This window comes from Drosophila bipectinata, chromosome 2R (genome assembly GCF_030179905.1).
Source record: "Drosophila bipectinata strain 14024-0381.07 chromosome 2R, DbipHiC1v2, whole genome shotgun sequence".
Lineage (NCBI taxonomy): Eukaryota > Metazoa > Arthropoda > Insecta > Diptera > Drosophilidae > Drosophila > Drosophila bipectinata.
Window position 1 is genome coordinate 18,342,232 of NC_091737.1, and position 26,176 is coordinate 18,368,407.

General features: G+C 47.3%; 5 protein-coding genes and 1 long non-coding RNA gene across 6 annotated transcripts; 5 read left to right on the forward strand and 1 right to left on the reverse strand.

Annotated features, from left to right (window-relative positions):
• The first annotated feature begins 2,537 nt into the window (after nucleotides 1–2,537).
• On the forward strand, nucleotides 2,538–3,459 carry tbrd-3 (testis-specifically expressed bromodomain containing protein-3). Its single transcript, XM_017241373.3, has one exon. The coding sequence runs from the start codon at nucleotides 2,621–2,623 to the stop codon at nucleotides 3,404–3,406; it is 786 nt and encodes a 261-aa protein (XP_017096862.2). The 5' UTR covers nucleotides 2,538–2,620; the 3' UTR covers nucleotides 3,407–3,459.
• LOC108125245 (uncharacterized) lies at nucleotides 3,459–6,450 on the reverse strand. Its single transcript, XM_017241372.3, has 3 exons — nucleotides 5,049–6,450; nucleotides 3,818–4,996; nucleotides 3,459–3,761 (listed from the first exon to the last, which is right to left on the reverse strand). The coding sequence occupies exons 1-3, from the start codon at nucleotides 6,321–6,323 to the stop codon at nucleotides 3,519–3,521; spliced, it is 2,697 nt and encodes an 898-aa protein (XP_017096861.2). The 5' UTR covers nucleotides 6,324–6,450; the 3' UTR covers nucleotides 3,459–3,518.
• Nucleotides 6,451–7,980: 1,530 nt separating this feature from the next.
• Nucleotides 7,981–9,943, forward strand: LOC108125026 (uncharacterized). The gene is made up of 2 exons (XM_017241033.3): nucleotides 7,981–9,408; nucleotides 9,475–9,943. Exons 1-2 carry the CDS (start codon nucleotides 8,150–8,152, stop codon nucleotides 9,872–9,874), a joined length of 1,659 nt encoding a protein of 552 aa, XP_017096522.3. The 5' UTR covers nucleotides 7,981–8,149; the 3' UTR covers nucleotides 9,875–9,943.
• A 2,211-nt stretch (nucleotides 9,944–12,154) lies between these two features.
• Nucleotides 12,155–13,382, forward strand: LOC108125043 (uncharacterized). Its single transcript, XM_017241053.3, has one exon. The coding sequence runs from the start codon at nucleotides 12,251–12,253 to the stop codon at nucleotides 13,175–13,177; it is 927 nt and encodes a 308-aa protein (XP_017096542.2). The 5' UTR covers nucleotides 12,155–12,250; the 3' UTR covers nucleotides 13,178–13,382.
• Nucleotides 13,383–17,968: 4,586 nt separating this feature from the next.
• On the forward strand, nucleotides 17,969–19,093 carry LOC108125062 (uncharacterized). Its single transcript, XR_001773273.3, has 2 exons — nucleotides 17,969–18,248; nucleotides 18,811–19,093. It is a non-coding gene; the product is annotated as an uncharacterized lncRNA (long non-coding RNA).
• Nucleotides 19,094–21,858: 2,765 nt separating this feature from the next.
• Prosbeta5R1 (Proteasome beta5 subunit-related 1) lies at nucleotides 21,859–23,915 on the forward strand. The gene is made up of 2 exons (XM_017240976.3): nucleotides 21,859–22,851; nucleotides 22,902–23,915. Exons 1-2 carry the CDS (start codon nucleotides 22,702–22,704, stop codon nucleotides 23,697–23,699), a joined length of 948 nt encoding a protein of 315 aa, XP_017096465.2. The 5' UTR covers nucleotides 21,859–22,701; the 3' UTR covers nucleotides 23,700–23,915.
• Nucleotides 23,916–26,176: the final 2,261 nt, after the last annotated feature.

The following is a 26,176-nucleotide window of genomic DNA, read 5'->3' on the forward strand; positions in this document are numbered from 1 at the left end:
CAACGGCTTATCCTTTATTGAATCCTGAGAGGACTCTGTGCTTCCTTTCTCACAAGTCTCACAAGTCTATTATTACGGCTGGTCGGTCAACAACGGCAGCTGGAAAAACTGGGAAATGGCAAGTGTGTTTAACCTTGAACTTCAAAGGCCAGCTACGCTCTGCGACCTCAGCCTCCTTTCGCAAAATATATATATTATATTTTTCTGTGTTTTCACTTGCTTTTCACAGGCAATTTCAGGCCGTAAATTAGTTTTATGTTGCTCGATTTTGCTTTTATTAAATTACCTTTTTCATGATTACTTGGAAACTTCATTTGGAAAAATGCGCCTGCCGACGGAAATAGCCAACGAGGTCGACTCGCTGCCTGTCCTCCAATAATTTGCGCCATTTTGTAATTTCGGTTCACTCCTTGCTCCGTGCTCCTTGTGCCTGACTCGGCGGAGTCCTGGCTCCTTGGCGTTGCTGCTGCTTCCGTCGTTTTGGGTCGAAGACCTAATAAAGTGCCCGCAAAAACCATCGAAAGACTCCAGTTCTCCCGTACCCCACTCGGGATCTGGATCTGGAGCCTACAGGTTAATTATCTTTGGTGTAATTTAGTGGCCGAGAAGGGCTTACATTTTAATTTATTTGACCAGTGAAGGGATTGGATTAGACGCCCTGATAAATGGCCGTCAACTGGCTAGTTAAATAGCAAAACTGTTGCCTAATTTGGGGCTCTTTACCGAAACTTTTTTGGGAAAAAGCCCAGCTGATTATCATATTTTCCTTTCGCGACATTGGGCTCTTTAATGGATAAGGTTAAATGGCCAGGACTTGCTCTGGATCGGAGGAATTAAGTAACCTCGTTGAGAAGCCAGCCACAGGTTGCTTGTCAAAGGTAAAAATAAAACGGCGAGGATTCTTTCAGAACTGCCTGTCAGAACTCCGTTCGTGCATTAGCAAAATTGAATTCAAAACGATTCATAAGTAAAATTCTATTAAGACACCAGTCTAGCTGGAGAGGGCCTTGATGTATTTGTGATACAGAACAGTATAAATCAACTGGGGCACATCCATTCCAGCGAAATGCGAAATTCGAATGCGAAATCCGACTGCTGACAAGTGTCACCGGGAGATGCTATGACAAAGTGTCAAAAGAATGCTTGACATCTGGCTGTCTGTCTCTTTCTCGGCCCTAGCCCTGTCTCTCTCGTTTCAGCATGTGTAGCCTGTCCAATCGTACATTTCTCATATCTTTTTTTGCTGTTGCCGTGTTATTCTGCAGGGCTTTCATATTGCCGCTTCTTGGGTTGCTTATATTTATCCATCGTACGTATATACCGATTTGGGCTGCGGGCCAGTCATGAGATACAGGTAGGACCTAGGGGGACCCTCACCTCTGACAGTCTCACACGTTTTTTTTTTTTTGCTCACAGTCCCTTCGGCGATCCTTTTAGCACCTGCCCCCAGTCTGCCCTCCAGCCCCTCCTGGGTGTATAATTTCATCTGTCAACTGATGGAGTGCCGCGGGAGAAAAACAAGATTTTTATCTGGAAACCGTCAATAGAAAGGGAAATTTGCACGCGGCATGGTGAATTAGTAAAGTGGTTAAGATTCTGCGAAGACTCGGAGGGCCCTTGATGAGCATCGACAGGTTTAAAGGCTTTAGCCTTCACGCTTTTTCCCTCTGTGTATACAAAAAAAATCTCTCCGTCTGGTCCGCCACTTAACCTCCGTGTTCCTGCCCCGTTTTTATGCTCCTCTAATTGTCTGTTATGCTGCGAATTGCATGCATAATTTTCAATCGGGCCTGAATCAGCCGCCAAACGGAAATGGCTACTGGATTTTAATTGGAGCCCGTGTCTGAGACCTGTGACTGTGCGGAGTGCGTGTGCGGAAAGGTCAACTGGCAGGCACCAGGAGGCGGCCGCAAGGTGGGCTGCCCAGCCGCAAGTGGGTCAGTGGAGTTCCATTGCCGAAGGGGCCAGTCAATACCCCGAAGCCACAAGATCCCAAGACAGGTGGGATTGTGGGCTCCAACTTAACAGAAGAGCTCTACCTCGTTTGTGGACTGTGAGCTAACAGCCAGAGAGCGGCAGTTCCCCTCTTGTGGAATCCAACTAACAGAAGTTGGAGAATCCAACTTGGGGAGACAGTGGTTGCCCCCACAGGTCTCACGGAGTCAAACTTGTTGACTGTTTCTATTGGAGTCCAGACCAAATATTTGCCCAAATATGAAGCATATTACAAAAAAGTCGACACACTCGAAGGCTTGTATGCAAATGGGATATTTTTACGCCAACGTCAGCGCTTGACCATAAATATTTTCGGGTCTAATATCTCGGGGGAACCAGAGTGTTCCGGCAATACGTTCACCGGAAAAAGGGATTGTTTGCTTGGGTCCCAGAATTAGATTAACCGCCTTGGGGGCCAAAGGATGCGAAGGATACTCCCACGCATGTTTACAATAATAAATTTGTGGCCTGACTGGACCACTTGCATAATTAACTCAAATAGAGAGTTCCGTTTTTAGGTTATACCCAATACTGGCTATAGTACGGTGGGGTGGCAGCCCTAACTGGGCACCCTGTGACATCTGTCAAAAAGGAATTTATTTTCGAGAATTTTCATTCCCTAAGGATGTCGGTGAAACAAAGCTCCCCGGAAATAAACGCCTGCAAGGCCATCATAAAGAGTTTGTTCGGTACCTCGTACAAGCACCTGGCTTGGGTCTTCTACGAGCCGCTGGACGCCCAAATGCTGGCCCTCTACGACTACCACGAGATCGTGAAGGAGCCCATGGACCTGTCCACCGTGCGCCACCGGATTAGCTCCGGCTGCTACCAGAACGCCGCGGATTTTGCCAAGGATGTGCGCCTGATATTCTACAACACGTACCTGTACACCAAACCGGGACACCTGTGCTACGAAATGGCCAAGAAGTTGCAAGTAGTCTTTGAGGAGATGTTTGCCCAGGTGGCGGCCAACCCGGGAGCACCAGGGACAAGCTGCTATAGCGACACGGAGGAAAGCAGCTCCTCCAGTTCTTCTTCATCTTCTTCGGAAGATGACTCTGATTCGGAGGAGAGTGGGACGAGCAGCAGCTCCGAGGCCTCCCAAGCCACCTCATCCTCCACCGCGCCACCTCCTGCCCCTGTCCCAGAGTGGGCGAAGACCGGGATGAGTTCCTTTACTACCGAAGAGGATCTTGACCTGCACGCCAAGATCCAGCAGCTGGACGGCGAGGTACTGCTCCACGTGATTCATTTGATCCAGCGCGGTGAGGGCGGCGGGTACGGCAACAAGGAGCTGGAGTTTGACGTCTGCCAACTGAAGGTCCACACCAAGCGATCCATCCTAGAGTATCTGGAGAGCAGGGGCATCAACGGCAAGAGACAGGCCCGCAGTCGCCCCAAATATAATTGATTAATTGTATTATTCAATATTATTCATTTAATTATTTAATATAATTTATTTAATTATTTAATTTTTGTTTCATTATTTAGTGTATTATACTTGTTATCTGTTTCTGTGTTTATCATTTGCCCATGCGAGCCGCCTCGATTCTATTGTAGCGGAGCTGCCGGTAGTCGCGGAACTGCCCGTTCCAGACCTTATTTCGCATAATCTCCTGCGGACTCGAGGCCATGTAAGAGAAGAAGGTCTTGCGTGGCGGTCCACCCGGCACGAGGTAGTTGCCCATCGCGTACCAAGCAGGGTTTAGGCTGGCCATGTAGCTCGAGTTTAGGACGTCGTAGTACTTCAACTTAGCCTTGGCAGCCTATGTGGTATAAAGGGGGATAAGACGAGAATAGTTCATGGGCATTACAGACTTACCACTTTCTTGAGGGACTTGTAGTGATCAAAGTTCTCCTCGCCCGGCTTCACCCTGTCCAGACCCATCAAGTCTGGAGTAGGGGTGCTGTCCTGCACGAGGGATACCATCTCGAAAATCCTATTAGCCTCGTTTATGCTGGCCTCCAGCTCTTTATGGGTGTAGACCTTGCCGAAGCGCCGCTTGATCCACTCGCGCAGCTGCGGAATCTTGTGCGAGTCCGGCAGACTGGCCAGGACGAAGCGCTGATCCTTGCTCAGCAGTCGCAAGCCGTCCTTGAGAAGCTTGTCCATCTGTTCGGCATCGTCGGGATCGTACTTTTCGCCTTCCTTGTAGACGAGGGCCTTGCGCGTTGTAAGGCGGTCCGCGCGCTCCATCTCGGCCCGTTTGATCGTCTCCTGCTTTTTGAATATGGCCTTGGCGCATCGCAGCACCGCCTCCACAATCTCCGCCTTGTGGTCGACATGGCTGCGCTGGCTGTGGTCGCTGGAGCGGTCCAGGGTACTCCTGCTTTCCGACGTATATTGCTCCGCGTACGGGTCGAACAGGTCAGGGGGTCGTTGATTTTCCATCTGCGCTAACGCAGGCGTACCTTTCTTTTGCTCAGGTCGGGTAGGCCACTTCTCGCCCGCTTCTTCCTCAGATCCGGGTGGTATCTCGTCTTCGATGTTGATCTCCGACACCAAACAATCGAAATCGCAATCTGCCGACGGCCCGGAATCAGATTTATCCAACGCCTTGACGAACGACGTACACAGAATCCGGTCCAGGTCGAAGGGCTTGGGTTGGCCGGACTTAAAGACCCGCTGGTACTTGAATTTGTACGGTCTGTTAGTACGGGTTCCGCGGAAGAACTTCTTTTTGGTCCGCTTGCTGGAGCACCGTATCTCGCACTCACGGCCTTTCGCATCGATTTTTCCCGGAGCCAGGAAGAACGAGATGGCCATCTTCTTGGGCGCCGGCGGCAGCGAGCACTCCGACACTTGTAACGGCGCCCGGCACCGCTCCGACTTCTTTGTGAAATCAATGTCCGTCATCCGGAATCCTCCACTTACCAACTTGCGTGACGGTGGCTTCCATTGCGGCTCCTTCTTAACAGGTCTCTTCTTTTTATTATCCGGTTCCGGTGGTGGGGGCTCTTCCTTCTTCTTCTTTTCCTTGCCCTTCTTGGGATCCTTTTTCTAAAAGAGGACAATCAGCTTGTGATTTATGATCTTAAAGGCATATGCTTACCTTGCCACCGCCGCATCCGCCACCCTCTAGTCTCCTGCCTCGATATGTGTCCAAGGTAGCCGTGTGAGCCATGTCCTGATCATCTTCATCATGGCCACCACCCTCTAGTCTCCTGCCCCGATACGTGTCCGTGGCCGCCGTGTGGGCCATTTCCTGATCTTCTCCCACTAAGGCTCGGCCCACTTTCACGCCGGGCTCTGGCCAGGGCTGCGATACCAGCATCTGCTGGCAGAGGACGCAGTTGAAGTTATCGATGGTCATCACCTTGGTCTGGTCGCAGTGCATGGCCTTGCGATGGCGCTCCATGATGATGTCGATGTCGTGCTCCAGTTGTTCCAGGATCCGCTTTCGTCGGAGCTTGGCATACGGCTCTCTGACGTCGATGAGCTCCAGGCAGCGGTCGCGCGCCTTCACCGCCATCTCGTCCCGCAGAATTTGCGACTGCACCACCAGACCCCTGTGAACAAGACACATGGTCCCCTCGCTTTTCTCGCCCTCCGTCGCCTCGTCGTCGCTTTTTTTCTCGACCTGGCTCAGCTTGAAGTAGCGCTCAAGGGTGTCGTCGAGTGTTTGCTTGATCAGACGCTGGCCGGGATTAAGGCGATACTGGGCGAACCAAGGCGTCGGCTCCTCCTTGCCGTAATTGGGCGGCCCGTTGATTGGCCAGAACTTGAAGCCCACCACGAAGTCCGGGAGAGTGGTGGACAGATTGGAGGTTCTCGGAACGGGCTTGGGTTGGGCCATAAAGTAGGGAGACTTCTTTACTTGCTTCCGTTTCTGTTTTTTCGGCGGCGCGGATTCGTCCGATTGAACTGGGATCAGCTTTGGTTCATCAGCCTTTCGCTTCTCCGCCTCCTGGCGCTTCACGTCCAAGTGGCTGGGCCTTGCCTCCGGCAGGACGGTGTCCAAGGCCCGTACCGTAGGTAGGAAGTCAATCTTGGCAATGGCGATCATAAGGAGCTTCTCGTTGACGCTGAACACGCCGTCCTTGTGACAGGTCTTGTAGTACCCCTCTAGAACGAAGAAAAGGAATGCTAGGACGTTGTTCCTGCTCAGCTGAACCATCCGGCTGATCTTGTCCTTGGATATCACCGGTTTGAGACCCAGGGTGAGCAGCGCCTGGTACATGTGGTGGCCCGTTCCCTGCTCATAGTCATCTCGCAGGATATTGTGCATTTCGACGCACAGCTTTTCTTGCCCCACCGACATGGCCGTGTACCAGGCCGCCAGGTTCAACTTCTTGTTGACCTCCTCTAGCTTGGCTCGGATTTTCATGCTTGCTTCTTAAAAAATACTCGGCTATAATTTCGTACTAAAAAAATTTCGCTAAAACGGTATAATATAATATGTAAAAACTGTTTGTGGTTTGAAGGGTTTTTTAACTGAAATGTGACTGAAAATGACGGAGCAACCAAGGGCTATGTTTAAAAAATAGTTCCAGTTCTAGTTCGATTTCCCCTGAATCTGCATCAAAACATCGACTCAAATTTTTGGATCGATATTTTTCAAAATTTTTGTGGGGGAACCCATGTCGAATGCAGGATTTTCATATGTGGCCACTTCCAATGTGCATATCTTGGCCAATTGACATCAGATTCTTGAGCGGAATACCTTAAACGATTTCTAGTTCGATTTCCCGTAAATCTGCATCAAAACCTCGACTAAAATTTTTGGATCGATATTTTTCCAAATTTTTGTGGGGGACCCCATGCCGAATGCAGGATTTTCATATGTGGCCACTTCCAATGTGCATATCTTGGCCAATTGACATCAGATTCTTGAGCGGAATACCTTTAACGATTTCTAGTTCGATTTCCCGTAAATCTGCATCAAAACCTCGACTAAAATTTTTGGATCGATATTTTTCAAAATTTTTATGGGGGACCCCATGCCGAATGCAGGATTTTCATATATGGCCACTTCCAATGTGCATATCTTGGCCAATTGACATCCGATTCTTGAGGAGAATACCTTTAACGATTTCTAGTTTGATTTCCCGTAAATCTGCATCAAAACATCGACTAAAATTTTTGGATCGATATTTTTCAAAATTTTTATGGGGGACCCCATGCCGAATGCAGGATTTTCATATATGTATGGCCACTTCCAATGTGCATATCTTGGCCAATTGACATCCGATTCTTGAGCAGAATACCTTTAACGATTTCTAGTTTGATTTCCCGTAAATCTGCATCAAAACCTCAACTAAAATTTTTGGATCGATATTTTTCAAAATTTTGGTGGGGGTCCCCATGCCGAATGCAGGATTTTCATATATGGCCACTTCCAATGTGCACATCTTGGCCAATTGATATCAGATTCTTGAGCGGAATACCTTTAACGATTTCTGGTTCGGTTTCCTGTAAATCTGCATCAAAACCTTGACTAAAATTTTTGGATCCAAATTTTTTATAATTTTTGTGGGGGATCCCTTGCTGAATGCCAGATTCTCATATATGGCCACTTCCAATGTGTATATCTTGGCCAATTGACATCAGATTCTTAAGCGGAATACCTTAAACGATTTCTAGTTCGATTTCCCGCAAATCTGCATCAAAACCTCGACTACAATTTTTGGATCGATATTTTTCAAAATTTTTGTGGGGGACCCTTTGTCGAATGCAGGATTTTCAGATATGGCCACTTCCAATGTGCATATCTTGGCCAATTGAAATTCGATTCTTAAGCGGAATACCTTAAACGATTTCTAGTACGATCTCCCGTAAATCTGCATCAAAACCTAGACTAAAATTTTTGGATCCAAATTTTTAAAAATTTTTGCGGGGGACCCCTTGTTGAATGTAGGATTCTCATATATGGCCACTTCTTATGTGTATATCCTGGCCAATTGACATCCAATTCTTGAGCTGAAGCCCCGACACATCATTTTTGGTTTATTCCACAAATTGTATACCAAGTATGCCTTGAAATTTTGTAATTGTGTTACATTAAAAAAAAAAAATAAAAATAAATCTCATTCGTATGTTTTACCAAAAAAAATAGCTTTTGTCGAGTCGTGGGAGTTCCTCGTTGGCCGTCGTCGAATGTAATCCTTGTGAAGCCAGCAACTTATTCTTTTTCGATCCCTTTTGTTGGTCGAAATGCAGGGTAATCGAGACGTTTTCGCCTTCCGGTCGACCAGCGAGCCCCCCTTCTGCCGGGCTCGGTGCTCGATGCGGCCAAGTCCGATGATGGCGAAGGCGTCCGTAAACCAGGGCTACCCTTCGGAGGACAGGGCGCCGACCAATTTCGTCCGATGGCCGGCCTCGCGTCCCTCGGTCGTTACCTTCTGTCAGGTTCCCTACTGCAAATATCGACAGCCCCAAGCTCCCGCCCCTACGGCCATGGCCCTGGATGAGGAGCATCAGGGCTCGGTCTCAAACTACTCGCCCATGAACGACCTCCAAGATCACAATCAGGAGCAACACGGGTACAATCGAACGCCTCCATGTTCTGTCGCCGAATCGGGACTGAATCAACGGTGCCCCCAAATGGGGAGGCAGAATCCCGACCCACAACAGTGTCCAGCCTGTAGGAAAAACCAGTCAGATTCCCAGCAAGACGATGACACCTGCTGTGAACCGGAAGCGGAAAGTCAAGAGGATTGCTGCCCTAAGCCGTGCGAGGAACCGAAACCCAAGAGGTGCCGCCGGAGAAGGAAACCTCGATGCTGCTATGTTGTCACCCACGAACAGGGCATCCAAACTGACGACACTGAATCGGAGTCCAAAGAGTCGCAAACACCGGAGCCAGAAATCTTCGAAATCAGAGAGATCACAATGCAGGAGACGGAGGTAACGCATCGGACCGGAGAGAAGGAGATCGAAATCACGGAGCAGCAATCGGTGACCAAATTTCCACTCAGCGGACAAGTCGTAACCGAGGTGCAACAGATAACCAAGGCCGGTAAGGTCCCTATAACAGGGGAGGAGAACGTCACTGAGTCCGGGAAATGGAATACCCGTGTCGAAGATGCAAAATCAACGGCTGCCATTCTGGCTTCTACGGAAGACGTCCTGAACTCCTTGAACACCACCCTAGAGCCCAATGTGGTGGAGTCCTTGAAGTTTGGGCTTCGTAGCAAGACAAGTTCCATCCCCGTGTCCAGCTCCACCACCCCAGCTCGTAGAAGGAGCAACAGCTTTGTGAATAACCAGAAAGTAGTCCGCCCCCAGGACTATCCCGACATGAAGAAGGTGAAGGTGACCTCCGACACAACAGCACACATCACCGGTCCTCAACAACGCGACAACCCTGTCAGTGTACCCCAACGCCGTCCATCCGCGACCCGACGTCGCCGACCCTCTGCAGGGTCTCACATGATCATGGTCTCAGCCGAGGAGCACCTCCCAGCAACCAGGTTAGACTCTTTATGACTCCCGAAGGTGCTTCTCACACTTTTCCGTACAATCCTTATATTTTTCAGCCAAGATACTGAACCGGAAAAACCTCCAAATGAAGTACGCAAGAGCACCCTTCAGGTGGTGACCACGAAAAGAAAGGAGGCGGCATTGTTGATGCCCGACTCGGAGGGAAAGATGACGGAGGTGGCTGCAGTGGTAGAGAACAAGGTCACCGAGCTGCATGAGAGGAAGGAAAAGCCACCGCCAAAGCGCAAGCGTCCCGAACCAAAAACGAAGTTCTGCTATCCGTCCAACGACCTGATCACCCGGATGGAGCGGCCTCCCCTTCGGAATCACTGTTGCATCCCATGTGGGGGTTGCCCCTACAGCTGTTCCTGCAGCTCCTATTACAGCCCTTGTAGCAGGTGTGAACAGATCTATGGCTTTGGGGGGCACTGCGCCCAATACTTTAACTATCTTTAAATTCCGAGTGTGTGTCCTGTACAATAGTGAGCAATAGTAATAATAAATCCCATGCTACTCCTCTTTCCACCCAAACACTAATCCAAAGTATATTTTGGGATTTTGGGGAATAAGTATCAGGGAAGGCAGAGAGTCCTGCATCGCAAATGAATAAAATAATTTGCGGGCAGACAAGCCACAGATCGTTAATGAAGCACTTTGCGAAATGGATTGCGGCCCTGAATTGCAGTTGATGACTGCAGCTGGTCCGGTTGGCTGACACCAGAAGGGGCAATAAGGATAATTGGGATTTCCACAGCCGAGTGATTACAATATTCGGTTCTGGTCAAATAATTGGCTCTCAAGAAATGAAAGTCCAGCTTGCCCTTGGCAGTTTGTCGTATTATTTTAATAGATATATGTATGTACTTATGCATGTATATCTTGTTTTCCAGACAGGTGAACCTCCAGCCCCGTTCGGGCACAGGGTGTTTGGCCATTTCCTAAGTCTGTCATCGGGGGAAATTGAATATTTTATCTACGGATATTAAGTGCCAGAACTGCACAGAAGTACTCCGACCAGAGCTCGATAAAATGTTTGCCATTTAATTTTTATTTGACCCTTCGATTGGCTGGGTCACGAATAATTTATCCATTTGCGCCCAAGTAAACAAAATAAAGTAAAAAAGGAGAAAAAAAAAACCAGCAACAGCAGTGGCAACGAAATCTCTGGCCAGGCCAACGGATGTTCACTTTTGGCCACTAAAAGTTATTTTTTCTACCTCTGCCTCAGGGCCGTCATTTTGTTTCGTTTCATGTTTTATTCACCACTTCCGCCGGAAATAGACATACGAGAGTGTGTGTGCGGCTACGTCTCTGTATGCGTACGTGGCTCGATGTGTGTGGGTGTGTGTGTTTGTTGGCCTAAACATTTGTCTCGTTTGGCAGCTCGATGGATGGATTGCCTAGGTTTGAGCCATTTCGGGCTGGAATCTGCCCAACAAAGTAGAAACTGTTTTCGCAAACAAATCCCACATAAATGCTCAATTTATAACAGACCGGAAGTTAAACTTAATCAAGCGTACTTTTTGGCTTATTGTTTAGTTTTCCCTCTCCACCCAGGTCCTCCCTTTTCCATCAACCACTACCACGCCTTCCGTATTTACTTAACATATTTTATTGTGATACGAGTCTCTGGTCCGGGGATTACACGAGGATTTGTGCGCCCAAATGCTCCGGTACACTGGCTACACTTGCCCTCCGGCAGCCATTCGCTCTCCGTCCCGTTTCCGGTTCTGGCTACGGCTTCGGAGTCCGCAGTCCGGAGCTCTTCATTGTCGTGGGCTTATGCTATTCCGTTCATTTCATATTTCGTTTGATAAATCTACGGCATCAAACATGGATGGCTGGCATTTGAATTGTTAAAGAGCTCGCAGGCATCAGAGTGAAACGCTTTTCCCGGAGATTTGCATTCGGATAGTTTGGAAAAACTCCTACAAGGAGCTTAGTTCGAATAACTAATTGATTGATTCCGATTCCCAGTTTTATCTCCTGGCTGCAACTAGATAATTGTTCTAATAAATTGCCTAATTAATTGCACAAATAATACTGGCAGGCTTTTCAATTTGTCAACCAGAGGTTGCTAAATCATTTCATTATCTACCTCAATCGAAGATGTTTTGGGGCCAACTGTACCCGAGTTATGTCTTGCACCCGAGACTAATATTACTTCTGTTGTCTGACTCACAGACTCTCCCATTCAATTATCCCGAAAACATTTGCATATTTTGCAGTCGGCACTTCCAAACCAAGCCAAAACCGAAATCAATTGTCATGTAATTAACCCGGATTGGAGCAAGCTGCCGGGGGGCCAGTGGGCGTGGGAGTTGCCAGGAGGCGGAGCTGCCATGTCTCCACATCTGCCATTGTTTGCCTTTCTTGGACGGGCCAGGGCCGAGATAAACGAACGCTCGGCAAACAAATGCGGGAGGTGAAAGGTGAAAGCCGGCGCACTCTGCATTTGCTAATGCATTCGATAATTGCACGCTGTTCGAGCAATCCATGTGTTTCCGGCTCCTGCGGGAGTCTATCGAATAATGCAGGCTGTCGGGTGGAGTCCTCCTCCTCCCAAGTCGGCCCAATTAAGACCTTATTGTGTTGTTGCTACAATATGTGCAAATACATAAGGAAAACATTGAGCTTGATAGGGCTTACATTTTAGGAGGAAACTACTTCAGGTGTGGAGGAGGTTCAGCTTGGAAAATAGGGAGCCATGTGCAATGGCACTCATCCCAGTCCATCACTCTAAGCGTTTCCTGCCAAGCACGAGTATACATATATTTCCAGCCCAGTGTCTGGCTTACTTTAGACAAAATTTTACCGAAATTGAAGTATGGAATGATGCCCATGCCCTGGCCAAACAGCGGATGGGCTCGGACAGTGCGATGCGCCGTCCAACTTCCTTGTGGCTCGTTGATGGCCCCCATCCGGGTGGGACGACCCCTAAGCTTCATCAACCCGCGCCCCAATGTGTCGCGGCCGGTGCCGATTAACGCCTCAAACAACTTCCTGGACATCCAGGTGGACCTCGTCGTCGCAAAGGACGAGCCTCCGAAGGTGTCCCTGCCCTCGTTCATCTACTACCACAGTCCGATGACCAGGCTCCTCACCAAGCTGTCGCTGCTGCGCCTGAAGCTCTTGTGGGACTGGAGCTTCTCGGAGCACGTCTTCATGGACAACTCCACCCAGGCGGCGGCGGTACTCACCGATTTTGTGCGTCGCCGTCGGACCAGGAACGTGGAGCGCTGCACCACGCCGATGGGGTTCAAGCAGATAAATCACGATCTGCTGGAGGGGACCTTCGACTGGCGCCTCAAAATGATGCGGTTCGAGAAGCACCACTTCCGCCGGGCCATTCCGCTGAAGGTTCAACTCTTGCCCCACTACGACCACCGGTTCGCGTTTATCGACGTGGTCTATGTGGCGTTGCGGCGCTCCAACGATTTCACGGACTTCACCGACAAGAAGGATATGAGCGTGCTGATGAACCAGTACGTGGATCCCACCCAGCTGACCGTCTCCCATCCGTTGATCTTCGCCGAGGTGTTCCTGCGGTTCCGGCGTGACTACTCGGTCACACCGACCCGCATGGGCAACGTCCGGGATAACAACCGGTGCATGGGCCAGTGGCTAGTTTCCACATACAAAATTGTGCGCTTTGATCTCCTCAACCACCATCCCCTTTTCGACGTACCTGTCGTGGAGCAGACGGCACCCCCGAGTCCGCTTCCGGTTGCCCGTCCACCGATCCGGAGCAGTACGTGAAGCCATCAAGCTCATTCGCTTATGCCATACAAGGTGTCGTCCTTAAGAGAGATCGATAGATCCTTTTGTTTTCATTCTGGCCAGGAAGCATTCTCTTTCAAAATTGCAACCAGTGTTCATCAAATTCTTAGTCGATTTTAAAGCGGGAGTGGAGGCTTCCGATAAGAAAGCATTCGCCTCTTTTGCTAATAAATTTGTAATTAACATTGTGTACCTTTTGGCCGAAATGGTCTTGGCCAGGTATTCCCCTGCCCTGGTGAGTCCCTTATCGGAACACGTGCCACTGCAAGCCTGTCAATAAGTTGAATTTAGTATGCGCGTGAGAGTCCGAGCCACAGATTGCGGACTCCAGATGTGGGAGGGGGGGGCGTTGCAGCATCTGGAGTGGGAGGGAAAGGGCGTGGCATGCTTTGTGGCAATCTTGGAGTTGGCTCTTTGTGCGATATGCCCCGACACTTTGCGGGTGCGGCTTCTGTTGCTGCCACTTGCCACTTCGCCACTTTGCCACTTTTCACTTGCCGCTGCACTCAAATTTAAAGCGTGCAATTTTATGCTTTTAATTTTCCGCTCAATAAAATCCTGTGGCTTTGGCTCGCACAAATTACACTGTTGGGAGCCATCGTTGGGAGTTCCTCCTCCTCCTCCAGCTCCCCCTTTTCATCATTACGCTGCAATAATGAATTTCTGCAACATTTGCTGCGAGGTTATTGTCCCTTAATCAAAAGCGCTGGAACGCATCCTTGCGACAATCCCTGGCGGGGCATTCTCGTAAATCCTTGTTTAGCGATTCACTAATATCCCCCAGAATTAAGATTAAGATCAAGACGATGCGGGGGCCATTATGATAATCATTTTTGTTTATTAAAGCCATATACGTATGTAGGTCTGCCAGGCATTACCCGAACTATTTCCCCGACTTCCGTGAACAACAACTATTACTGGGGGCGTGTTGGCTTGAGGACTTGAAATTATTTTTGAAATTGCTCTGTCACGTAAGCGGGAAAAGGGACAACAAGGAAACAAAGGCAGTCGAAACCCGTAGTTAAAAAGTTTCACGACGCAAACAAAACTTCACACGACTCGGCGATTGCCAACACGAATCGATAATACCCTCTCCATAGTAGTGACACCTTATCCCTCAGTAAGTGGGCATATCCCGGACCGACTAAAGGGCATTCCAGTTACTGCTGGAAGGGATTACGGGGCACATACTTCAGCTCCAATTGGAGTAGAGCTTCTCAACCGAGCACTTGCTCGGAGCCGGCGCAATGACAGTTTTGTTTTCAACTCGGGACACTGACCGTAATGGGCAACAAAACAAATGACGGTGCCATTGACAGGACATTTAAGAGGCAGGGACACGGAAGGGTGTCGGGGAGAGTCCTGCTCCAGGACACTCAGCAGCAAGTGGCCAGAAAGACATACGAACTATGTATAGCCGGCGATGACAATGACTTTTTAAATTGTTTCATGAAAGTGTCAGTTTTGGTCGGAAAGTTTACAACCGGAGCGCAGCTGCCGGAAAATAAATGAAAAAAGATGCCACAAACAATATAAGTGGTGCGGGGAGGTGCTAGGATATACAGAGAGAAGGATATTGCGATCCACTTGGTTAACATCATCATTAAACGGAATCGCTACGTGATAATGAGCATGAACAGGCGAAATCTTTACGTCTTTATCATCCACCGCCCAACACACACCACCACCCACTCGCACCCACATGCATGTATGAGTGCACGTTGCACATAAGCCAAGCTACTCGAATTGCAGGTGTGGCAACCGCAACGCAGACAACCATCTGCAACACCTGCGATGAAAAGTCAGCAGTGCTGTAAAAACAGTGCTTTGAAAATTAACTAAACTAATTAAAATCTTTAAAGAATTTTTAGTTTTAGATTGTTTTTTAAAGTTTTCGACAGGTTGCCTGGACTCTTAGGTGGAAAGTGCAAAATCCTCATCAGTATGCTGTGTCAGTTAACTGGAGCCCGGGCTAGAGTGCATTTGATGCTGCAACACCCCCACACATGTCTGCCACTCCCTTCACCCGTAAAGGGCCAACTCCAGCTTGCAACACCGACATGCCGACACCGTTGCAGACACAATTAAATAGACATTCCCTGTCTTTGATAGCGCCATTTGGCAGAGGGTGGCTCAGGTGGCACATGGTGGTTAGAGTGTCTGATGATGATGACATTCCAGATTGTGTGCCCACGGAGCCGGGAATGAAGTCACCTTTAAGCATGACTTTCCAGGGCAGTCAACTCGCTAAATCAAATTGTTGCTTATCCCTGAAAATCTGGCGCCATTTTTCATGGTTTCTTGCGGAAATTTTATTTGGAAAAGTAATTCGCATGCCGGCAAACATGCAACTCTTTGTGGACTCCACTCACATTCAAATTCAAATCCAAATTGATAAAGCACATTTCCAAATGCCAGAAGTAAACAATTTGGCATGCAAATTGGGGGAACATGCACTCCGGGGCTGACTGGGTGCGAGGGCAGCTCCAGCATAATCAGTTTATATCGGATCAAGTCGCCCAAGCACTGGCTTTATTCAAGAACACATTGTGGGCCCGAAGCATTAATCCTCTTTGGTGGAACTTGCCACTTGAAATCGGAAGATGGAAGGCCTGGAAATAAAGGAAATAAAATGGATTCATTGCCTAAAACAAAAGTTATCAGAGCAAACTTTATAATTACCCTTCGCCGGCAACTGCTCTTTATCCTTGTATGCAGTGAAACGGTACTTGCATTTTCCAAGGACCCATTCAAGAGGGGATTCCCCTTCCCAGCCGCCATTGCTGCCTCCATTTTCACATTAATGCGTATGCATAAAACTTTGCAGCACATGGCTGGTATGGGGGATAAGTATGGGGAATATTTAAAAGAAAAGTTTCGACTTGGAAAAACACTTGAACAGCTGACGACGATGGGGACATTCAATTCTTGCAAGGGAGAGGGAAATTGGAAAAGGGGGACTGCTTGCCAGGCGAATGGAGGCAGAGGAGTACTTGGCACCCAGAGAGCTCGGAGAGCAAATAATTTCAAATTTCCCGCTAAAAACATTCGAAACAATTTTGAGCATTTTTAATGCCACATACGTGGGTATTTATTTAAAACTGCAACTGGTTGGAAACATTTTTAATGAGCACTTCAATGGCTGCCATGGAAATTATTTTATTTTACTTTCCAGGACGCGGTTGCTGATGAAAAATTACTTTCTTTTTAATTAGGAATTGCATCAAAAAGCAAAGTAGGAAAGGGGATACCAGGAGCAAGCATCCAGCGGCAAGAGCGTGCAAAAAGACGAAAAATTAAATTAAAAACACTTTTGTGCATTTAAGCAAATGAAGAAAGTGTGCGCAGCTTGCCACCCACACACATACGTATGTATGTATGTACATGTGATGCCAAAATACACCACAGTGGGTGGGGATTTTCCTCCCCTTTACCCACGCCGCACACGTGTGTGTGCGTTGTTTTTCCTTGTACGTGCCGAGCGGAGTTTTATTTTTTAATTAAGCTGTTTACATTTAGTCGTAATGTCCTTGCAGCGTCCCTTTATGGGAAGCGCGGTTTTTCTCGCCTTACCTGGCTCACCTTTCCTCAACAGAGATGCTCAACCTGGAGGCCAAAAAGAAAGGATAAAGAGTACAAAAAAATTCCTAAGAGCTTACTCTTTCTAATCATCTTTTTTTTCAGTATTATTTTAAGATAATAGTTCTATTGAGCTTGGTCTGACTTAAATTAAAGGTCAACTCATCATCCCTGCCAGCCGCCCACATTAAGCCCCTGCTTTTCACCTGACACACCCACATTTTTCTCTCTTTTTGCACCCTCAATTGCAGTGGCCGCACCTTTGTGGGTCAAGTGAGCAGCCAAGTTCTTGCAGCTGTCGGCAGCACAATTAAAAATGTGCAAACTTGCATTATTAAAATAAAGAATTTCATTTCGCCTGACACTTTCCTAAGCGGTCTCCCCAGAGAAAAGGCAAAGGAGAAGAACGGGCAAGAGGTGGATACCTCAAAATTCCATGAGCTTCAACCAGTGCTGGAAAATCGCATCAGACAGCCATCCGGCCAGTGCTTACACCCTAGATAAATTGCGAAGCATTTTTAATTTTGTCTGCCCTTGCAGACAATTTAACACAATTTGATTAATGCTGTGAGGGTTTGGCAAAAAGCACGATGCTGAAAATGCAACATATTTGAAGCTAAATGTTGGACTGCCTTTGCCCAATAAACAACAACAAATATTAATTAAATTGAGCGACCAAAGTCAATTAATTGCAACGTTTTTGGTTAATTAAAGTCATTGAAATATTTACATGAGTTCCTCCATGAGGATATGTGTGTATGCGGGTGGATCGGCCAATAGGCTTGATACACAATTCAATTAATTAAAATGTTTTTCCTCTGCAGGCACTTCATGTGTTTCCCTTTTTTGTCGACATTTCTCCACGATAATTGGCCTCAGGTGCGACAGTTGGTAATTAAGCGAAAAGCAAAAAGCTACCGTGTACAAAAACTCGTTAAATTGTGTAATAGAAAATATCGATAGCCACGGTTGCCACGGTTTCCAACACTGCAACCGGAAGCCAGATCTCAATGTAATCGGCGATTGATCCAAACGCATGAGAATTCGGTTACAAATTATTTTAAATCTTAATTAAATGATGATTATCATTATTATTCAAAGCCTATATATACCCTTTGCTTTAGGATCACTAAAAATCTTATAAACTTTATTGTTGAATTATTTTATATTTATAAGTGTCCCAAACTCCCATCTTAAAACTCAAAAGTGCTAACATTTTTCAGCGTTTAGCAACATGTTTTATTTATAAAATATAATACTATATAGATTTTAAAAATCCATCTTGACGAAAATGTTTTTAATGGACCGATTCCGCATATTCCAATATTGCCACAAATTCTCGAATGACTCAACATTTTCTTTAGAAAAATACGCGACTTCCAACACTGTAACCAAAAGCACACTATTTGGAGCTTCCGTTTTGGCATTCCAGTTCTGAGAAAAAGTCTTAGCACGTTTTTTGGTAAAAAAGGTATGTAAAATTAACCTAAGTTCAAAGAATTATCTTCACGTTTCTGTAACTGAAGAATGGTTGTGATTTGCGACTTGTCTTCGTTGCTCGTGCATCGTTTTGGCGACTCTGAAATTGAAACCTTTGAAGCATGTGATCCAACAGAGCGTTGTCTCTGGGAGTTCTTTTTCCAGTCAATCACCATTGATGGTCAAAGGCGAACAAATTCTCTGGCTTCGCCTCGCAAATTGGTTGGCGAAAATGTGCCAAAAAGCCTTGGCCTAAACGCCAAAGCAAATGCACACAAAGCGGCAGCCTGGCAGCCACATTAGCAGCTCCTCTCCGGTCATTACCACTTTTCGCTGTTTTGGCCAGCTTTTCGCGGAAATGGACGCGTTCCTGTTAGTTGGTCAACAGCAATCAAAGTGCATTTTGCATTGTTTGATGTTGGATAGGAGCTAGCATGTTCACAAGACCAAACCACGCCGGCAACGGTGCAGAGTTGCCAATGGCTGGCCTTAAAATAGGATCGCCGCGTACTGCCTTTCATTTTTAAGAAATAAAGTTTGGTTTTTTCTTCTAGAATCCACATCATGTCTGAACGTTGGTACGACTGTGGAAAGGAGCCGGAGGAAATCAAAGGAGTTGTGATGAGAAACGGCGGGCTGATGTATATTATGAAGTTCAAGGGCCAGGAAGAGACAGAGCTGGTTCTGTCGACCGAGGTCAAAAAGCGGCTACCTCAGATGATAATCAAGTTTTACGAGAATCGCGTGGATATGTCCGCCTGGATTGGCATCAAGCACTGGGAGAGGTGTCTCCACAGCTCTACTGGATAATTAAATTCAATTCCATACCACTCGAAACGATGTGTTAGGTCTTTCTTATCTACTGGTTGGGTGGAGCTTTCTTTTCGCGCTTTGGTGCGCAAATCGATCATGAAAATTTACGAGAGTTGTGGCCATAAAAGCCAAGCAGGGAAAACTAATTAAGCAGATATCAAATTCGGATTAATGGCTTTCAAAATGCCATAAAATGCCGGGGCGCAACAATTAGGATGCGGCTGTGGATCGCCGGATATGTGCGATGTGAGATGTAAGATGGTCGATGCGGAGTTGCCAATTGGCCTGGAATGCTGGCAAATATGTTGTGTCAACCATAAAAGCGACTGCCTCGGCATTTTGGCCATGAAAACCGATGCAAAGTCGTTAAAACCTGCAAAAGTTGTTCCTTCTCGCCGTCTCCTGCCGATTAAAGCGAGGGATGATGGAAAAGTTTTGGACTGGCGAGTTTGTTTTATGGCCGCACTTGGGGAATTACTTTCCATTTAAAAAATTTTAATCTGCATTGGATTTTGTGCCCTGCCAGCAACGAAGAAACATCTAAGGCCCGCCTAATGGCTGTTTTTTTTCTCGGTTCTGGGGAGAAAAGTTTTTAATTTAATGCATCATCGTAAAAATTATGTACTTTGTACACTTACATACCTGCGGCACTGGGCTGTAAAAATAGTTTGTTCAGCTTTGGTTTTGACTTTGATTTCGGACCAACTTGACCTTGCAAACTTTGAACTTCAGCTTTGTTTGGTTTGGTGCACAGGTAAGAATAATTTCAGGAGTCTGTAGCAGCCTGTGGATTCGACAAGCTAATCCGTTTTGTGGGCCTTTTTCAATTAAAATAAATTAAGTGCGTGGCTCGGCACAAGGTCTCAAATGTCAAAACATTTTTCAGTTTTTCGGGCAAGACCGGAAGACCTCTTCCCTTCACCTGCCCCTTCAATTAGGAGCCTTGTCAGATTTGGGGCAGGGCTGTGACAGGTCCACGGAACAGGACAGATGATGAACTACAAATTGGACGATGCCGGGCGGCGGCCGCTTTTCCTCGCGAATGTTGGATGGCGGATGACGACCACCCATTCATGGGAAAGTTTCGTGCCGATTCCCCGGAACCGCGAACTTTTGTTAGGCGCCTTAAGCTGGCTTAAAAGTTATAGAAGCTGGTAACAAAGTTGCGAGCAGAGTTGGGAAAGACAATAAGCAGTAAAACAACGGATTTGAAGGATTTTAAAACAATAATGCTAAGCGGAAAAAGTAAATAAAACGAAAGTAAAATAAAATAAAATATGCGCCGGCTAGTAGCTAGTACGGCTCTAAACGGGGTTGCTTTCTCGCGATTTATATTCTTTATTTTTATTTTATTTCGAAATTTTGGAAGACAAAGCCAGAGCTTAAAAGGTAACTTCTCAAAAGGCTCTTAGGCTTGTTAACAAGGCGCTAAAAATTGTAAAGGGCTGCCTTGCATTGTTTCCCCCTTTCTTGATTAATTAGAAGCACTAGTACTAAAAAATAGTCTAAGATATCAGATTTAATCCCTTTCCGCTTGGCATAAACTTTGGCAAGTTTGCCCAAATCTCCCTCTTGCTCTTGACTTGGCGTCATTTTAGTCATTAAAACAGGTTCAGAGTAAGTAATTTGCCAGGCACTTGCAGCAAAAAAGTAAAAATAAGAGCCAGGAGCTAAAGGGAGAGATACTTCCAGGCTGGTGCCTTAGTTAGTTGCCCTCTAATAAACTGCAGCGGAAATTTTTAACAAGTTGTTGCCAGTGCGCAGAGCTGGGCTGTAATTAACGCAGGACAGATGCCTCTCGGTGGAGCCCCGGAGGCGGAGGAGTTGGGGGATACGGCGCTGGAGTTGCCTCGTCTGGGTTAGACGAGATTTTGCATATCAGATTGCTGGCCCTGCCTTGTGATTTAATAATCAGCGCTGGCAGTCAAAACTATCCAGAAAACACTATCCAGCAACTGTCTAACAAAGTTAGTTATATGACACTAATGTATACACTATCGAAAATATTTTGAAAATAAAAATATATTATTTTTATAGACATACAAAGGTTTCTAATATAGCTTATGTGAGATCTGTAGGATAGATGCCCATAGAAAGTGTATCTTTTTTGAAATGCATTGCCAAGTCAGCATCCTCCACCCATTAACCCTTCTCCCAAAACCCCACTTTATCCGGCCCTCGCCCTCCAATCCCCACTGAGGCGGGAAAAAAACCAACTGCAATCGGAGGCGCGAGCAAAAATGAAATGTGCCAATGTGGCAGGAGCGCCAGGACATTGACGTAGAACCAAGTCCTCGGCAATTTGCATAAATTTAGATCAGTGACACATGGCGGCCGCTAATGGAGAGTGGGTGAAGCCGAAATGGAATCGAGGGGGTCCAGGAATTGTATCTGGAGACTCAAACCGTTTTGCAAACATTTCCAATTGGCGTTTAATTAGCGGCTTATCCAGCACTCCCCATAATCCCCTCCATTCCAGTTTTTCGCCTGATTTTCGCATCTCCGCAGGTGGCTGATAATGTCCAATTAAAATGTCGTGTATCTTTGCGGTGGCGCCACCGGCACTGGCACTGGTATCTGCCCACTGAATTCCACTTGGTCGACCACCGGAACTCGGCTCCAATGTCACCTTTGGAACGGGCTACCTCCCACACTCACTGCCCTGGAATGACTGGACTGGTGATTGCTGATTGACCACCGGAGCGAGACAATTCGATGGAATCGGAGAGTTCAAGTGACAGTAGAAAACTTTAAGATTTTTCAGTCACACACCCAGCCAGTTGAACACTTTTTTCCAGCATGAGTGCCTGGGATTATGTTCGAAGTTCCTGCGGAAAATACCGCCAAGACACCTGGTACCAGGTCTGCAATGGCTTCTACGAATATGGTATCATAGAGCGCTACTTGGATAAGCTGCCCGTTGTCAATGCTCGCTATGCGATTTTCGGGTTGGGCAGTAAGTGGTCCACGGATCGGTTACTTATGGTCTATCTGAATGTCCAGCAATGTACCTCGCTCTTGCCGCTGGACATGAACCGCTTTCACTGCATGAAGTCCGATGGTACGGATATGATTCTGAAAACCGGAAAGAGTCGCATGGTGTGCCTCCGCTACCACTTTGACATGGTCGACGAAATGGCTAGGAGCTGCGGAGGCACTGGGTATAGTACGTCGGCGATTATTTACTACGCCAATATCGCCGCGCGACTCGCACTGCTTGAAGGACGATCTCAGGGTCTCATAGGGCATAAACCCAAAGATCTTCGTGGGGGAGGCAATTCTATGATCATCTCTAATATGATCATCCTGATTTTGTCAGTGGTCCTGGTGCTGCTCTGCCTGCTGCGAGGCTGATACTCTATTAGACTATAAAGTATTTGTAATTTCTGATGTAAGGCCCTTTAGAGCAGCATCAGAACGGTGTCTTTGTGAGAAAATCTTCTAGGGGGCTTCGTACTGAAATTGCTCTAAAGAGCCCTACGATGTATAAACAAAATTTCGAGTCCCCTAAAAAAAAAAAGACGTTCATAGAAATTCCCGTCAACACTTATATCCTGCCACCACACATTCAGAACAACCAAGGACTATACACTCCAAATTAATTTGTAAATAGCTCATTTTGAATCCCGGTTATGGCCCTGGAGCAGGTTTGTGGCATGGATAAAGTGCCGTTTATGCTACGATTCGACGAGCGACAGTCCATGTGGCAGCAGGAGCAGCTTGAAGTGGCAACCAGCAACTTCGAGAATCCCTATTGCCTGATGGCGCCCCCTTTTGCAAACGTAAGTTGGAAAATGTACAAAAATATATAAATATTTTCAATTCCACATAGCCCGCCGAGAACCTGCCAAAGATCTTGGAGCACTGTGGAATAAAAATGGACTTTGCCCATGGAACCACCACACTGGGTTTTAAGTACCAGGGCGGGGTGATCCTCTGTGCCGACTCGAGAGCCACCTCCGGCCAGTACATCGGCTCCCAGACCATGAAGAAGATCGTGGAGCTGAACGACTACATGCTCGGCACCCTGGCAGGTGGAGCTGCGGATTGCGTCTATTGGGACAGGGTGCTGGCGAAGGAGTGCCGGCTGCACCAGTTGCGGTACCGAAAACGCATGTCCGTGGACACGGCGGCCAGGATAATCTGCAACATCTCCAACGAGTACAAGGGCATGGGCCTGGTGATGGGCATGATGCTGGCTGGATACGACGATGAGGGCGCGAAGCTCATCTATGTGGACTCCGAGGGAATGAAGTCAAGCGGCCTCGTCTTCTCCGTGGGCAGCGGCTCGCCCTACGCCCTGGGTGTGTTGGACACCGGCTACCGCTTCGACCTGACCGACCAGGAGGCCTACGACCTGGCAAAGCGGGCCATCTACCACGCCACCAGCAAGGACGCTTACTCCGGTGGCATCGTCCGGCTGTACCACATCAACGCCGAGGGGTGGCGAAACATCTGCAACACGGACTGTTCGGATCTCCACGACGTTTACTGTACGGCAACGCCTTCCGGCAAGAAAAAGGACGACCAGAATGGGGAAGCCGGCGATCAGGAGATTCCCTGCGGCAGTGGCTGGACCACCCGGAAGCTGCCCGAGGATAATGTCCAGACCAAGCTGGCCTCTGTGTGAGAGGATTACAGGGTATTAAGATTAACGTTGACGGACATAAATTTATAAGGTGTAATATTCAAAATTAAGTGTGAATTCGGCATAAACATTGTTGGTCCAACTTTGTGGGAACCCTAATCCCTAAAATTTTCAGTTCTCCCATCAAAAGCATAAAATCACTCGAAACTTTTCCTAACTTGTATTAAAAATACATATGCACATGTATGGCAAAAATAACACTCTTATCTGCTAATTTCTGCCCGCCACCTCGGGAAATATACGGGCAACTTTCGCTCGCCAAACCAACTTTTTATATAAATCAAAATAATAACTTCTAAGCTCCGAGTGACTTCCCCGAGTAGGAGCGTGTGCTGTTGCCACACGGAGCACACACCAATGCCCCATGAAATGTTGCATTCTGCGTCTTTGGGTTGTCATCAACAAATGTTGCAGATGCCACTGGCTGGAGGCCCTGTCCTCTGTCTCTGTCCGGGGTCCCTCCATTCCCAACCGCAGACATTAGCAGCCGAGCAGGTCATCCCGTTCTCCACATCCTCCAGTTCCTTCGAAGGCTCCTCCAGTTCGGAGAATGCGATAAATTTAATAAATTACAAACCAAATCCGCAAATTTGTTGAATTCCAGAACAAAAAGCGAGCATCACCAAATGACAACAGAGGAAAAAATGATCAACTTTGAGGAATATAGGACAAAAATTTTAGTCAGTTTTTGAGGATAACAATATTTAATATTTATACGTATTGTTCTATAGATTTTATTAGGTGTTTCTAAAATTTTAGAAACCTAATCAATGACTATCTTTTTTTCTGTGCAGAAATCTTGGGGTGGTGGCAACATTTGCACGGCGTTTCGGGGGCACATGTGAGCTGCAGCACGTGTGCGGCACAGAAGGAGCAGCAGGACTGGGGCGGAGACACATCAGGGCAGAAGGCGTTTTGTGGCAAAAAGTTTTACTGTAAATTGCTTTTAATCTAATGAACGTCGCCAGCAGGAGTTGCCAGGAAAAGGAGCAGTAGCTGGAACGGGAGCAGGAGCAGAAGCGAGACCAGGGGCAGCAACTCGGGTAACCCCCAAAGTCCCCGAGAGTCATTTTTCCTCTGTGGTGTCATTAGAAAATTACTTAAAGCCAGAGCCTTGTGGCCCGAAGAGCTGGGAGAATCGTCATTGTGGGGCAAATGGTGGTGCTGCTTAGGTTAATGGGTCAAAACTATGCACTTTCTTGAGGGCCACCGATTAAAGGTGCAACGCAATGCGCTCCAAACATCAATAATAATAAAGCTCATATAGTCATGTTGCAGCAGCAACCGTCCGAAATAATTGCGACTATCATGTTGCACGAAATTAGCCAGTTCCCTTTGCTATTTTATCGGCTAATGTGGCATAAAAAGCTTGCTGCAACAACAAGAAAGAAAACTATAATTTAAATTAATTTGCAAAACAACAAGTGCGGCAGCTACAACACCTGCTGTGCTGCACGTTGCCCGTTGTTGTTGCCATTCCACTTTTGTCAACGAGCTCAAATTCAATGAAATTTCACACTTTGTCGTTAAAAGCGCGCCGCTCGGCTGGGGCAGGGGCAGGAGCGTCCGCGGAAGGGGGCACGTTAACTGTCAGGCATAAGGATGCAAATATGCAAATGGATTTTGCCATGCCAGGGCCTGGGCTGGGCTGAAGCTGGAGGTGTAGCTGTAGCTGGAGGAGTCGTAAGAGTCTGCCAGAGTGTTTGACAAGCCAGCGTGACTGTTGTGGGGAGGGGGAGTGCGGCGGATGGGTGTTGCAACTGGCAACTTGCAACTGCAGCCTGCTGCTGAAGATGATGATGATGTTGCCGCTGTCACAGGCCGAAAGCGTAGCAGCAACACTCGGCCAAGGCCCTGTTCTGGGTGTCGGTGGATGGGGCATGGGGCAGATGCTGCTTGGGAGACAGCGGATGTGGACGCCGAGGCAGCGATGCCTCGTTTGGCAGTTTCATTAACCGAGAGAGACGGGGCAGACGGGCACAGGCGACAAGGTAAGGCAACACCCAAAGCCACTGCAACAGCGGCGGCGACGCCAAACACAAATGCTGCAATGCAACATCATCGCCCATATTAGGAGCGGCACTAATAACAACAGCGAGACAAATGGGTGATAGAATGGAGGTTAGGAGTCTTTTAAATCATTTTTATTTAAAATATGTTCCAAGACAGACCAAATATAAGAAGGAAGAATACCAATATTAACAAGCTTTAAGGAGAAAGGATCCATTTCTCTCTGTGCATCGCCGACAGCAACACCGACATAGGAACAGCAGCAACATCTTCTCTGCCAGCAGCGTCAAATGCACTTCCAATTTATCAGCTCTGGGCTGCAAGTTTTGCCTGCTACATGGTGCCGGATCCCTCTGCCTCCTGCCCCCGGTTCTTGTGCAACATGAGGCAACATCAAAGTGCAGATGTTGGTGCTGCTGCCGCTGTGTGTTCTCCATTTATTGCTGCTT

Bases quoted from the DNA above. Each gene is read 5' to 3' on its own strand.
- Prosbeta5R1 (XM_017240976.3), top strand. From the start codon at position 22,702: ATGGCCCTGGAGCAGGTTTGTGGCATGGATAAAGTGCCGTTTATGCTA. The intron at 22,852-22,901 runs GTAAGTTGGAAA...AATTCCACATAG, and splicing joins TGGCGCCCCCTTTTGCAAAC to CCCGCCGAGAACCTGCCAAA.
- LOC108125043 (XM_017241053.3), top strand. From the start codon at position 12,251: ATGATGCCCATGCCCTGGCCAAACAGCGGATGGGCTCGGACAGTGCGA.
- LOC108125026 (XM_017241033.3), top strand. From the start codon at position 8,150: ATGCAGGGTAATCGAGACGTTTTCGCCTTCCGGTCGACCAGCGAGCCC. The intron at 9,409-9,474 runs GTTAGACTCTTT...TATATTTTTCAG, and splicing joins GAGCACCTCCCAGCAACCAG to CCAAGATACTGAACCGGAAA.
- tbrd-3 (XM_017241373.3), top strand. From the start codon at position 2,621: ATGTCGGTGAAACAAAGCTCCCCGGAAATAAACGCCTGCAAGGCCATC.
- LOC108125245 (XM_017241372.3), bottom strand. From the start codon at position 6,323: ATGAAAATCCGAGCCAAGCTAGAGGAGGTCAACAAGAAGTTGAACCTG. The intron at 4,997-5,048 runs GTAAGCATATGC...GTCCTCTTTTAG, and splicing joins GCGGATGCGGCGGTGGCAAG to AAAAAGGATCCCAAGAAGGG. The intron at 3,762-3,817 runs GTAAGTCTGTAA...TATACCACATAG, and splicing joins ACAAGTCCCTCAAGAAAGTG to GCTGCCAAGGCTAAGTTGAA.